Consider the following 14,514-nt stretch of genomic DNA (forward strand, 5'->3'; position numbering starts at 1 on the left):
AAGTAGTAAAATTTCAATCCTGATCCTGGAAAGAAATCTTGAAGAAACTTTCCCTGCATGTTCATACAATACTGGGCCAGTAAAAAACAGTTGGTATCTATTAAATATTTAAAATTGGATCACAATTTTTACCACTCAAACTTTTGCAATACAAATCTTTACATTGTAAATAAATAATATACCCAAAGCAGCATTGACTATTTATTAAAGTTACTTACGCATGTTGCTACTTTATGTGTGAAAAAAATTTCATGTGTTTCAGATGTGATCTTATTTTGAAATTGCTTCCAGAAATATATTTTGTAATAGTTGGATTAACTGCAATAGTTTCTCTGAAAATCTAGGATCTATCTGGGTAACTGCCCACAATTAGTTTAATAAGTTTATCACTGAAGTTACATTATCCTGGTATTCATGCTTCACCTGCTAATTCTCTTTCATATTCAGTTTAGTTAGATGATGAATTGTATCTTTTGTTTAAGAAAATTTACAGTCACTTGTTTTCTAATTTATTGTGTAATAACAAATTCATCTGTATCCAAATGTGATGCAACTATCCAATCTTCTTACGATGGTAAGTTTTACTTATTTTTTTTTTGGTTGCACTTGTATGCTTGAATTAGTTTAGGTTCTCTTTGTCTGTATTTGCAAAATATTCCATTTGAATACAAAAGAGCTACCAGGTACATGATGATGAAGCTGAATGGAAGTATTTTTAATGAATCAATGCTATGTCTCAAGTTGACTCATATAATGTTGTATTGTATTTTCTATAAATTCAATGCTGGAACAGCCTAAAAATTTAATATTTTACTTTTTTTACAATCATCCAAACATCTAAGATGTAATGTATAATGAAGAAACCTCCTACTTTATAAATAAAAAATATGGACTCTGGCAAGACTAATTTCAATATTTGTTCATTGTGAATACTTTGAATCTATACCACAGTATTTCAACTTCAAAATATTGTCTACAACTGTGTTAATCGAAGGAGTTTTTTGATGGAATTTTACCACCAACAGCTAAGGTTGGGGTCTCCCGTGAGGTCATGGCTGGCCGGCAGCTATACGTGTATAAAGCATACAAAGACATGCATATTTTTCACTTCAGTGTCCCTCCTCTGACATCAAATGTCACCTTCATCTTCACTGCTAATGACACAGAAGCATGTAGCCCCAGGAATGTTTCTATGTGAGTGTATATAAATAAATGATGAAATTTAGTGTAAAAATCCCTTTGTCTCGTGTATACTGGGACTCTTACCACCAAAATTTAATTCTGAAGAGTAGAATATCAATTTCTCCTGATTTTTTGATATACCTACCTATAACTCAAGGTTGTTTCCCTGCCTCTGCTTTTGCAGGTACATAACACAAGGCAGTTACCCTGCTTCTGTTTTTGCAGGTACATAACACAAGGCAGTTACCCTGTTGTTGCTGTCAATGGTGAAGAATTCCCAGCAAACTTGTGGGTGGATCGAGGGGTGAAGGTGTACCCTGTGGAGCTCAGCTCCAACAGTGTACCGGTGTCACTGACCATCATCTCTCCCGTGCCTGGGAGCTGGTTCATGGCGGGGGCTGTCACTGAGGACAGCAATAGAATCACTCAAGCAGTCAGTGCTATGGCGAAATTTCCTTTACTACAAGCATTTAGAAAACACATTCCTTTTGCCTTGTGATATCCATAGTAGTATTAAATTTGTACAAATTAAGTAGTGAAGTAAAAAATTGAAATCACATGCTTAGCACCATATATGATGTTCATGGATACTCCATATATTCTTGGATCATTAATTGTAACTAATTTGTCAGATTTGCATTTAGTGTATGATATTCATGGATGTTGTCAATAATCCTAGATCATTAAATGCAATTCTGAGATTTGCTATTGGCTTTTTATCTATTTTTTTGTACTAGATATTAACCATTGTTAATTAATGCAAATTTGCTTTCATGAAGATGTGCACAAAACCAGAAATTTGTTGTTGCAGGGCCTGGTGCCATCTTGCCAGTCATGGGTACGAGTGGAGGCGGAGTACCATCAGGATGTGGTGGTGACAAACGTCATGCCTACCGTGGTGGGTGAGGCCCTCCAGCCACCCATTCCTGGTGACATCACCCATGATACTTACTACAGGTGTGTGCTGTGGTGTTACTTATATCATGATACTTACTACAGGTGTGTGCTGTGGTGTTACTTATATCATGATACTTACTACAGGTGTGTGCTGTGGTGTTACTTATATCATGATACTTACTACAGGTGTGTGCTGTGGTGTTACTTATATCATGATACTTGCTACAGGTGTTTACCATTGCAAAAAAAATCCCATTTAGACAATCTGAAGAAAAATATTCAAATGCTATGTTAAGGTTTATGGTGTGACATCTTTATTTCAATTGCATGGTGTAGAATCTTGGTTTGAACTTATGGTGTATTGGTGTAAAATTTTTAACACAACTAACAGTGTACGGTGTATCTTGATCCCTACTACAGGTGTACGGTGTAGTATCTTTATAACCAACTTCAGGTGTATGGCTTACAATCTTCATACCAACTCCAAGCATATGACGCTGAGTTAGTTTACATTTATTGCAAGTTTTTCTTATAATACTACACAACTTGTTTTCTTCAATCACAGTCGCCTAACTCCACATAATTCTATTACTTAGATTACTTGCTACATGATTTTATTACTTAGATTTGTGTTACAGGTTCTATGTTGGTCCATATGGCTTCTCTGCCTCAGTCTTTATCTCAAAGTGCTCCGCATATCTCGGTGAGCTCTTCATTTGTTTTCTGGTATATTTCAATTGTTTTTCAAAATTTAGTTACTCTCAATATTTGGGTCTAACATAATATTATGTTAACATTTTCCTGAGCCTTTCAATAAACTTTTTTCAGAGATATTGAAAAGATGAAAATTTTTGCATTTGTCAAGCTACAATCGGAAAACTAAGGTCAAAATATGAAAAATAGTATGTAGACATTCAAAATTATTGAGAGTGGTTGATGCATGTGCTACTCTTCTACCAATTATGTAACTACCAATTGAACCAAACTACCAACTGTTTAATTGAAAAACTTAGTGTGGCAGATTGTTGTATTTCATGGCACCTTGGTTGCCGCGGGTGTAGTTGTGGAACTGTAATAAAATTTCAATAGTTCATTCATGCATGTTTATGTGAACAGGTTTCTGAATATGGTAATGCACATGTTTTAACTGCTTAATAATTAGAACGTGTTTAAGCATTAACTTAATTGTATTAGGTTTGACTTTCATGTTACTGAATGACCTCATCATGCGTCTCAACATGTGTTATTATAGGCAGGGAATGTATATACATATATTGACAGGCTATACATGAGTATTGACAAGTATATATCAGTTTCAATATACCTGAGTAAAAATTCCCGCAGGACCTGAATCAGAGCAGCTGAGAGCAGATGGCAGCTGTCCTTTGATGGTGGAACTTACTCCACTGGCCCTCTCTCACCACTCATCCAACCACTCAGTGTGAGTACCACTCATCCAACCACTCAGTGTGAGTACCACTCATCCAACCACTCAGTGTACCACTCATCCAACCACTTAGTGTACCACTTATCCAGCCACTCCATGCCAGTAAACATTGAATAACATTGAATTCCTCCATGCCAGTGACGATAATTTCGTGACATTTGTCCCCAAGTATACTTCACATTGAAAATTTATTTGGTGCTATTTTGTAAAATTAGGCTGAAGTTAGTCTAGGCTCCAGTTTTCTGGCAACAGAGTCTGTGCAATTAAAGCTATATCATTATTTTATATCTCTTCTCCTAAGTCTTATCTTATATATCTCCTCTTGACTTATTATCTTATCCTACCGTATCTTTTCTACTAACTCGTTTTCTTATATCTCTTCTCCAAACTCATTATCTTACATCTCTTCTCCTAACTCATTATTTTATATCTCTTCTCTTGACTCACTATCTGTTCTGGTGGGCAGAGTGGTGAATTGCACGGAGAGTGCAGAGTTACTGGTGAACAAGCTGAGTAATGATGAAGCAGCACTCAACTTTACTCTGCAGGATGACGAATCAAAACTCAACTCTAACCTGCAGAGAAGTGATGACACTGCATTAAATTCTACCCTATACGGTGATGAAGCAGCAATAAACTCATCACTATATTATGATGACCCAGTGGTGAATTTTGAATTGCTAGACGATGATGACGACGAAAACAAGACGACGACGTGCGAGGTGCCAGGCGTGGTCATGGAGGACGCTTGGCACTACGTTAGGATCGTGCCACTAGCGCCGCGTGTCACTTATGAACTGTCAGTGGCACTGACAGTGTGCGGGCGGTGTCACCCTGATAATCAGCTAAATCCTTCATCAGCAAGCGACCCACTGTTGCAAACCGTCAGCCATCTTTTCAATGTCAGCTTCAGTGACCTGAATGACACTGTCAGCAGTGCGGTAGATAGAAATTACACTGATTATGCAGAAATTAGTAATATAATAAAGCATGCTGATAATAACAGTGCTGTGGACAGCATTATCGCTAACCGCGCTGAAAAAATCAGTCAATCTTCTGGCAGACAGATGCAAACTTTACTGGAAGCAATGAATAACCCAAGCAGCAATTCGACTAATTATATTATACATGAAGTCGATAAAAATAATGTCACAACTGAGCAATTGTTAAGTTTAGCTTTTGATTCAGGAAACCTCACTCTGCAGAGAGAAGTGGAATACTTGAATGAAGTGGACAGCAATCTGGCGGACGACTTGGTTCTTTTATATGATAATACATCAAGACTGAACAGCACATTTACCGAGAACATCACATATTCTGAGAGTGATGGCAATAATAATGTCTCAGATTTGAACAAGTCTCCAGAGGGATGTTGGAACCGACATGACCTCGTCCGTAAATCATTCTCGGACAACCTTGTCTTCGAGTACGATCTCTCCCCCAACATTAATGGTTCTGTTCCACTGATGGTGAACGTAAGCACCACGACACCCACGCTCCTTGTCTTCAGCCTCACGCCTTTCTTGGACCTAGGAGGCACTCTGAGCGTGGAGCTTGCCTTATACCCTTTCCTGAACACCTCCTCTCATCAGTACAGACTGTCAGGATGTCTGACGTCGGGACTCCGAGAGATGCCCCAACATTACACACCCTGTAGCAGAGGCTATACTTTCCACCTGAACACCTCCAGTGGTGGAAGTGGAGGATCTTTGGATAATGTTGCCAAATCGGTGTTTGTGCCTTACCCTGACCCTGGTCCTTGGTATTTATCTCTCACTACCGCGTGCTATGTCCACAAAAACACCACCGTCGCATCCAAGGGAGATATTTTCTCTAACACTAACTCATCTACGAATGAAAGTAACAACTTCACCGCACTTTCTCATGGTGCTACCAATACTTCTGATGGTACTACCAATACTTCTGATGGTGCTACCAGTACTTCTGATGGTACTACCAGTCCTACACACAGTACTGCAAGCATGGTATCAGAGGTACCATGCTCGTCCCCTGAAGTCACCACCATCTTCAGCGTGTCGTCGTCGGCGTGTATACAGGGGAAGTGTGGACGTTATGGGGCGTGTTACCAATACGTATACTCCGGTTTCATCTTCTCGACATGTGTCTGTGAAGCAGGTGCGTCTGTGATGAAGATACATGCGAATTACATTAGTTAGGATCATTTTTACTCTGATAAGATTAGTTGGGCGCAAGTGTACGTACTCGAACTACATATTACGTATTATTTCGCTCAGATTAGTACCAATTGGTAATGCATTTATTTTATTATTTGCATTGTTATTATTATTATAAAAATTCTTTTATTATTATTATTATTATTACTATTGTGTTCAGGTTACAAAGGCTGGACGTGTTCTGACGCCAGCGATGCCACGCCTGACGGACTGCTGCTGCTGGCGACGCTACTGCTGACTCTCTCAAATCTGGCATTTGTGCCAGCCGTGCTACTGGCAATCTACCGGCACCACTACACCGAGGGACTCGTCTACTGCTTCACTATGTGCTTTTCTACCTTCTATCACGCCTGTGACCAGCAGGTCTACAGCTGGTAGGTGCCATACCTTCTATTTCTTTAACGATCATTTATTTACTTACCTTGTATCATGAGTGTAATATACGGTCTACATATGGTGAGTCTTATCATACCGATCCTTTACTGCTTTTATTATTTCATTCAGGAATCTTAACAATGCTATTTTCTCAGTAAGGCTTGTATGGCATCAAATGTCAGGAAGTATTCGTACAATTATATTATTTTCTTGCTCGCATTACAAGTTAACAATATTCATCTGTCATGTCACCAGCTGATATTTTTTCCTGCACATTTTACCCCTAAACAAAGTGAATGTAATGCGAGTACTTCCTGCAGAGGTTGCACATACCTAAAATAGCTGCTTATTTTTTAACTTCGGTTATTATCAGTTGACCCACGTGTCCCCCACAGTTGACCCATTTGTCCCCCGCAGTTAACCCACTTCTCTCCCGCAGTTAACCCACTTGTCCCCCACAGTTAACCCACTTGTCCCCCACAATTGACCCACTTGTCCCACACACTGGACACACTTGTCCCCCACAGGTGCATCATGCGGGCCAGTGTGCTGCAGTTCTGCGATTTCTACTCGGCGATCCTGGCGTTCTGGGTGACACTGATCGCCATGGCAGAGCTGCCGTTCACCCTGTACAGCGTACTGCACATGACGGGGGCCATCATGGTCGCCATGGGTGTCGAGTATGACCGTACAGGGCTGTGGGTGTTCGCTGTACCCGCCATCTCCGCCTTCATCGTCATGGCGGTCTCGTGGGGGATGCACACCCGTAGGGGAGGCACCTGCTACCCGCCCACGCGGTACTGGTTGTGCTGTCTGCTGCCTGGCACGCTGCTCGCCGCTACAGGTATATATATTTTAATTTTTTTACAGTTTTTTTTATAAGAGATGGGGGTCTCTTATAAAAATAAGACCGGGGAACCACAACAACAGGTATATTATATATTATAAAATATATTATATACCTTATACTATCTAAAATATAATGTGTTTGTGTTCTGTACTGGCATGTACGAGGCCTGTCTAAAAAGTATCAGACCTTTATTTTTCCCATGCAAAATAGAGACGATAGCGCGGTGCCACTCTACACAGTGAAGTAAGACACCTTCATGTGTATTCGTTAATTTTGTCACGTCCTTCCATCGCGTAAGTCTCTACCTAGCAGTCGCTGAGTGAGGTGCTACACAAATTGTTCGTTGAAAAAAGGCCAAATAGGCCGAAAAAAGCGCGACCGGTGTGAAGCGAAATCAAGGCGATGTTGACTGTCTTCTTTGATATCCATCACGAATGCGCACCAATATGAATTGGAATGGGACAAATGTGAATTGGGACAGAAATAAATCACGAATGCGCAATGGGAAAAACAGTGACAAAGGAGTACTATCAAGATGTTCTCCGACGTCTCCGTGATGCAGTTCGGCGCCAAAGGCCAGACACGTGGAACGCGAAAATTTGGCAACCGCATCACGACAACGCCACCGCACATTCATCCCATTTGATTCAACATTTCTTGGCTTAACACGGAATTCCTGTCGTTCGTCAACCTCCCTACTCCAGATATGGCTCCTTGCGACTTCTGGTTGTTTCCTAAATTGAAGACGCCACTGAAAGGATCCTGTTTTGAGAGTAGAGAAGAGATAGTGCGGAATTCGACGGCGGAGATGAACACCATTCCAAAAGAAGGCTTCCAGAGATGTTTCTGGCAGTGCAAGGATCTGTGGGCTAAGTGTGTGCAAGTATAAGGGGCCTCCTTTGAAGTGGATTAGGGTCCGTCAGGTGCATGAAATATTTTTTCTGGCCTATGATCGGATACTTTTTAGACATGCCTCGTATATAACAAGAGTTTGTACACTTTACAGGAAATGCCCCTGTTAGTTGGTGTGCTCTTTTTGACTAATTAATGTTTTGTGAATATAAATAAATACCCTAGTACCATACATAGACTTGGTGTTCGGTGAATCTGTTTCACCACCTCATACTTGCCATGGGTGAGGTTCTGTTTTCTCTTTCATACTTTAAATACTTGAATATTTATGACGAAGTAAGAGGATTACTCACGTGAATATTTCTGTTTTTGTAATGAACTGGTGTGCATATATTACCAAATACTCAACTGGAAATATCCTCAGGGCTGATCTGCTACGCATTCCTTGAGACGCACGATAACTACCAGTACGTCCACTCAGCCTGGCACGTGACCATGGCACTGTCCATCCTGTGCCTGCTGCCACCCAGACGTCCCTGCCACGCAGGTGAGTGATGGCCACCGTCCATCCTGTGCCTGCTGCCACACAGACGCCCTTGCCACGCAGGTGAGGGATGCCACATTGGCACTAAGTTGTCAAATGCCGGTCGATGTTCAGGATATACACAAATATTATATCCTGGTGAAACTCGTTACTATTTGACTTTGCCGTAAATTGTAAAGTTTCTCTGCCTTATTTTTGGAAATGTCTTTAAAGATTTCCAATTTTGGCATCAGGGAATAAATCTCCACTTGATCACAGAAGAAAGTGTTGCCAATGAAAAGACTTGTTCAAAATAATTATAGAGATGCCTTTTATTGAATTTTAATTGCCGTTTATTATTGCATGCCATTTGAAATTAATAATTTAACTATGTAGCGTAAATTTCAGTTTATTCGTTTACCGTGTCTTCCAACTAACCAAATCTAATTTCCAATTTCATAAAATTATCTACAAGTTTCAGTTTCATTTAAATTTCCCTAAAAGTTTTAGTTGCACTTGCAATTCCCTGCAAATTTCATTTCAGTGAATATTCTATATAGGTTTTTTTCTCACCAAATCTAACATATCATGCCCAACCCCATATGTCTAACATACAGTATGTCCAACCCCATATGTCTAACATATGTCCAACCCCATATGTCTAACATATGTTTTTTCTCACCAAATCTAACATATCATGTCCCACCCCAACTGCAGCTCCCTCTAACCTGCTCCCAGAGGCTCCCCACTTCCTTATATCTGCAGAGGATGACAGCCCAACCCTGCTTGCTCTGCGATCCTTCCCCGGTATCGTCCTCCACTCCTCTTCCTTATTGATACAACTTCCTTATTGATACACCTTCCTTATTGATACACCTTCCTTGTTGATACACCTTCCTTATTTATACACCTTCCTTATTTATACACCTTCTTTATTGATACACCTTCATTATTGATACACCTTCATTATTTATACACCTTCATTATTGATACACCTTATTTATTGATTCAACTTCCTTATTGATACACCTTCTTTATTGATACAACTTCCTTATTTAAGCATCTTCCGTATTTTATAATCCTTCTTTATTTATACACCTTCCTAATTGATACACCTTCCTTATTGATACACCTTCTTGTTTATTCACCTTCCTCATTCTGTTCCTTATCTTATGCACTGCTTCACCTGTTACGTGTTTCTGCTCAATCCAGTATTTTGCACCTTAATTTTATAATTTGTTTTGTTAGTGCTCGCTCGCCTTATGGGGCTAGAATTCTATAGCACCTAGCCATTCCGTAGTTTATAACCTCGTACCTTTTGTACTAATTTAATCAGGAGCACGTACCTATGAAATACTTAACATTTGATATTCGTATTTAGTGGAGTTGTTCTCTCTCACTCAAAAGTTATGAACAAAACTAAACCGATAATTTCACATCGATCGAAACTGCTTTGTACTTATCATGTGGTGATTGGAAACTACAAACTGTAGTTCTGGCCATCATGGTACGATTTTCATTTACGAGCGGCGAGTCAAGTTCAGTACCGGTATCAGCTCAGTGGCGACTTCTGTGTGTCAATAATGATACAAAATAAAAATTTGTGTCATTGACGATGCAAAATGATAATTGAGTGTCATCAGTGATATTGTTATGCTAAAGCAGCAGCTAATTGTTGTGTTCAGCTTGTTTACAGCTGCGTTTTTCTTACTGATGTTTGCAGCTGGTGATGTCCTTCTGTTGCTCATAATCTGTTTTCTTTCACTTCTGTCTGTCTTACAGGCGACAAGCTGCTCGTGTCAGACGGCAGTGACAGCGCTGATCAAGTCTTGAACGGTTCTCTAGTACTGTGATGCCGGTTCGTCTCTTGAACCGATCTTGTGAACCGTCCCCAGTCGTCTGGTCGCGTCTACTTTGAATGCTAATTTATTCTCTGAACCAAACTTGTGAACCATTCCTACCTGTCTTATGTTGGCTCGTCATACGAACCTAACCATTTCTTAGTGTGAATTTTTTTTAATCCGAAAAAATCTTTCTTCGATAGTCTAATAATATAATTATATAGGTATATGATATGTCAGCACTATATTAAATTTCTGTATTTTTTATTTTTTTGTCGAGATTGTCTCTTAAATCGTTGCCGGTAACATCTTAATTCAAAATTTTATTTGATATCGTTATTAATTGTATTGGTAGCTTGAATCATTATTGCGATCAACACAATAATGCAATATCAAAAGTGTGGCTATTATTTTATAACGTACGCTAATGTATGAATTAATTTACTACAAAATTGCACAAATGTTTCACTTATGACGCATTAGTTACTTAGTTTGTAATATGTTAGCCATATAGGATTAATGGCCGCCATATTTATCATGTATGTTTATGACATTTACTCGGATATTTTGCCAAATGTTCCTTTCTTGCGCCAGTTATAATTTAATTCTTTTGTCCCATGGAGACCCAGTCTTTAATTCTCGTCCCATTCTATTCCTAATCAAAAACCTAAATTTAATATTAATTTTTCCACAGTTTGTATTTATAATCTTAGGCCAATATACTCTCTTGAACGTAGCTAAGTCAAATGTTTTTAGCCGTTGCATTTTTTCTACTGATTTGCACAGGCTATATTAATAATCTTCAGTCAGTTTAATCTGTTGAATCTTTTTGGATATATATCATGATTATTTTCTAAACGCTCTATTTAAATAGTTGGTAATTATATCCTACTACTGATTTGCTCATGTAATAGATTGCGAGCAGATTAAATTCAATCAAGTTTAATGAATCGAAGTTCTTCCCAAGTTTCTTTTGCATCAACAAAAATGTTCCCCAGCTGAACGCCATTGTCAGCTAGTCAATAATTTAACGATATTGATTTTAGTTATAATTTATTTATAAGTTTTTACTTGAGGATTTTGTTCTTAACTCCTCTGAACTTATAAGTCAGGATACACTCCTTGTATTAAAAACTCATTTTGTGAAGGCAGTATTTATGACAGTGGAGTTTACGGCCTCAGAGTTTCTCAATTTATTTTTAGTTACAAATCACAAATGGATGTTGGTCTTTTCCAAATAATTATGTGGTTATTTTACTCGTGTTGTACAACATCAATTCATCTTACTTTATTGCTGCAATAAATATTTATATATCTACGTATTATATATAGGTATCTATCTGTAATACTCGAGGTATGACTGAATTGTGATTTATTTCGTACATCAGCAGGTGTTTCACTTGTATGTGAAATCTTGGCATTAACTTACATTTCTGTGCCTGTTATTATATAAGACCCTATCTTACTGTTCTCTTGAGGATTATGTTCTGCTACGTAAATTCTGTGTTGGGTACACAAATGTGAATTTTCAGCATCTCTGATGATGGTAACTTTGATGGCACACAAATATAAGCAATGCATGGATGTTTGTAAAACACAGGAATGTAGGCAGCTACGTAGCTGATCCGTCCTCTGTTCAAGTTAATGTTATTGAGCCGTTATCCTATGTGCTACATTGCACCTCGATGTATGTGCCACGTAGGAGCTACTCGCGTGCTCGTTGCCGCCACGAAGGACGTAAACCATAAATGCGTCATACGTATATTATTAATATGATTGTTTCTTTATGGCAGCATGTGCATATAGTATCGTGTTAAGGATAAACTAGACGTCCTTGATTGTCTAACCCCTGGTAACAGTTGCCAGTGTGTGGGAACTCCACTTTCGTGTTATTTCAGTTTCATCCACTTTGAAAAATCAATGCCTCCTATCGTCCGAATAGTGACATACTTTCTTACCCACGACAAGAGCACACAGTGGACTGATACGCTTTCTGATGCGCCCTTTTGCCGGGTCAAACTGGAAACAGACACAAGCGCAAAAGTGCTTCGTCTGTTTCCAGTCTGTATGTCTGGAAACAGTATGTCTGTCCAGTCTGTTTCATTTCTATGAATGTATGTTGTGTTGTAGGCCGACTGGCTGTGTCACCTCTACTCTGGCTTAAGGTAGTTAGTGTAAACAAGCTCCAGCTTGTAATTCTCTGTACCTTAAATCTATTGCACAAAGATTACTCCAAAGATATTTTTTCTAGTAGATCGTTAGTGATTGCGACTATTGTAATGGTTTCACTGTTGTGGGTAGCTATTGAGACAATACCTCTTGTGGGTGAGTGTCAGTTATGGATGAGTATTGAGTTCCAGAGGAACTGTTAATACATGAGCTTGAATTCTTGAGCCTAGCCGGTTGTCATTTTTCGATTGAATTGTAGAGTCAAACGTAGATAAGATTTCAGTTCAACTTAGTGTAAATAACTTCATTGGAAGAAGTTACTTTTGACATGTGCGACTTTAGTGCGTTCATGGTGATGATCGCACCTAGTTAAACTCACTGAATTGTAAGACATGAACTCAGTTATTACAGGTGAATCAGCATCGTACTTGAAAACATTTTTTGAGTGGATTAGACTAAGTATAAGTTTGGTATCTTCCTCACCGATGTCATTTTAAGAACCGTGAAAAAGGCCCCATTGTCTTCAATCATTACACGCCTGTTATTTTCAATACTCGCCGTCACCATTTTATATTCACGTAGATTTCACTATTTCCCTTGAAGGTAGATTTGAACGCCCGATATCATATCTTCATTTGTAAATCAACTGACCGTCGCGAAGCTTGTTTTAATTAGATAGTCGGATTACTAGAGTCAATGACAGTTCTTAGTCAGCCGCCCGTTCTCGTAATTATTTCGGAGAATTTAAACTTGTGCGATGTGTAATTAATTTTTTAGTATTTTATACATATTCGTCTCTTATTATGTGGACAAATTGCTTGATATTTTGGCTGATAGAGTCGGCATGGGCGTGATAATGTAATTTATCCAACAGATGCGTTTAACACTTCAACTTTATAAACGAAATATAACGTGGCTTCGAGGTTTCTCTACGCCCTTTACCAAGTTCATAGTGTTTTAAATTCATCTCAATATTCCGATATCTTTTAATGCACGTTTCCTGTTTAAGTAGGTTATTATGATACGATTGTTTTTCAAAAGGTAATGGTTTCCAAAAAAAAAAAAATAAATAAATTTTCATAACTATTTTCTTTAATATTTAAATAAAGAGTAATATTCTCCTTATTGTGAACTTTGGAAGCTGTCACATTGAACACAAAAATGAGTACAATCTGTCATTGTCTTTGCTGTGAGAGTGATGTAGTCAATGGGTCCCAGTTGTCTTTAAAAATATGTTGTAAACTCGTTTTCTATTCGACATTTTCTAGCCACGATCGCCAATTACAGGGTTATGATTAACGTAGCACAATATCGTGTTACATTCCCAGATTCTGATTAACGTTGTTCTTGAATAGTTTACTGGTAAAGATAAATACGAACGGGAGAAAATATTGAAAATTTGCCAAGCTTACATTTCGCGGACCTGTTTGGAAGTTGATATGGTGATGTTCGGAAATTCCGTTTTTTATCTTCAGTGTTTTCCGAGAAGGTATGCTATGGAGTTCTGATGCGACGTTTTGCTTGCAAAAGTGATAATGAATAGTAATATTTATTAATTGGATAAAGATTTAACCACGGAAAATAATGTCTGATTGCATGGAAATACCCCTACTGGACAGTGATGAGGTATGAAATGGATTGTAAATCATTCATCTTACCTATCGTCTATACCATAGCTAGGCTAGTCCGCTAGTTGGGTCAATTTATAAACCTTACCGATCCGATACTGGGGGAATTTTTCAATTGAGTTTAAAAACTTGATACAAAACGCAACAGAAAATTTTTTCCCTTGCCAATTTTTTAAATCTGCAGTCTGCACCTTGATTTAACAATAATATGCTATTAATTTTCAAAAATTCTCTAAAAAAATTATTTGCTTAGCTAGGTAGCTAGCTATCTAGGTAAACTGGAAAATTTTGCACATTGCAGAAGCTAGGCCTAAGATGGAAAATTTTCTACTTTTTGCTATAATCTTGTGGTTCTAAATTATCATATCTTTAAAGAACTTGAAATCTGTGTGTGTGGGTCAATGGTGCAGTCTAGTCTGGAAAAGTCCTAGGGTAAACGCGGTATATTCCGACACTTTAAGGACGCATCGAGAAATGAAAAACTATAAAAAAAAACCGTATGCATTACGTAAGTTCTGTTGCCTTCACATGACTCTCAAAACACTTCACTACGCG

At 38.4% G+C, this 14,514-nt stretch overlaps 1 protein-coding gene across 2 annotated transcripts; it reads left to right on the plus strand.

The window, feature by feature from the left end:
- The first annotated feature begins 291 nt into the window (after positions 1-291).
- Positions 292-13,246, plus strand: LOC108682421. 2 transcript variants are annotated; one of them, XM_018171580.2, is made up of 12 exons: positions 292-574; positions 1,026-1,194; positions 1,408-1,615; positions 1,994-2,139; positions 2,718-2,782; positions 3,424-3,520; positions 3,993-5,662; positions 5,882-6,095; positions 6,624-6,940; positions 8,223-8,345; positions 9,039-9,128; positions 10,104-13,246. In XM_018171580.2, exons 1-12 carry the CDS (start codon positions 457-459, stop codon positions 10,172-10,174), a joined length of 3,288 nt encoding a protein of 1,095 aa, XP_018027069.1. In that variant the 5' UTR covers positions 292-456; the 3' UTR covers positions 10,175-13,246. The 2 variants fall into 2 exon arrangements, with proteins under 2 accessions (XP_018027069.1, XP_018027071.1); XM_018171582.2 differs by lacking the exon at positions 9,039-9,128.
- Positions 13,247-14,514: the final 1,268 nt, after the last annotated feature.

Source organism: Hyalella azteca, unplaced genomic scaffold, assembly GCF_000764305.2.
Source record: "Hyalella azteca isolate HAZT.00-mixed unplaced genomic scaffold, Hazt_2.0.2 contig3874, whole genome shotgun sequence".
In the NCBI taxonomy this organism is placed as follows: Eukaryota; Metazoa; Arthropoda; class Malacostraca; order Amphipoda; family Hyalellidae; genus Hyalella; species Hyalella azteca.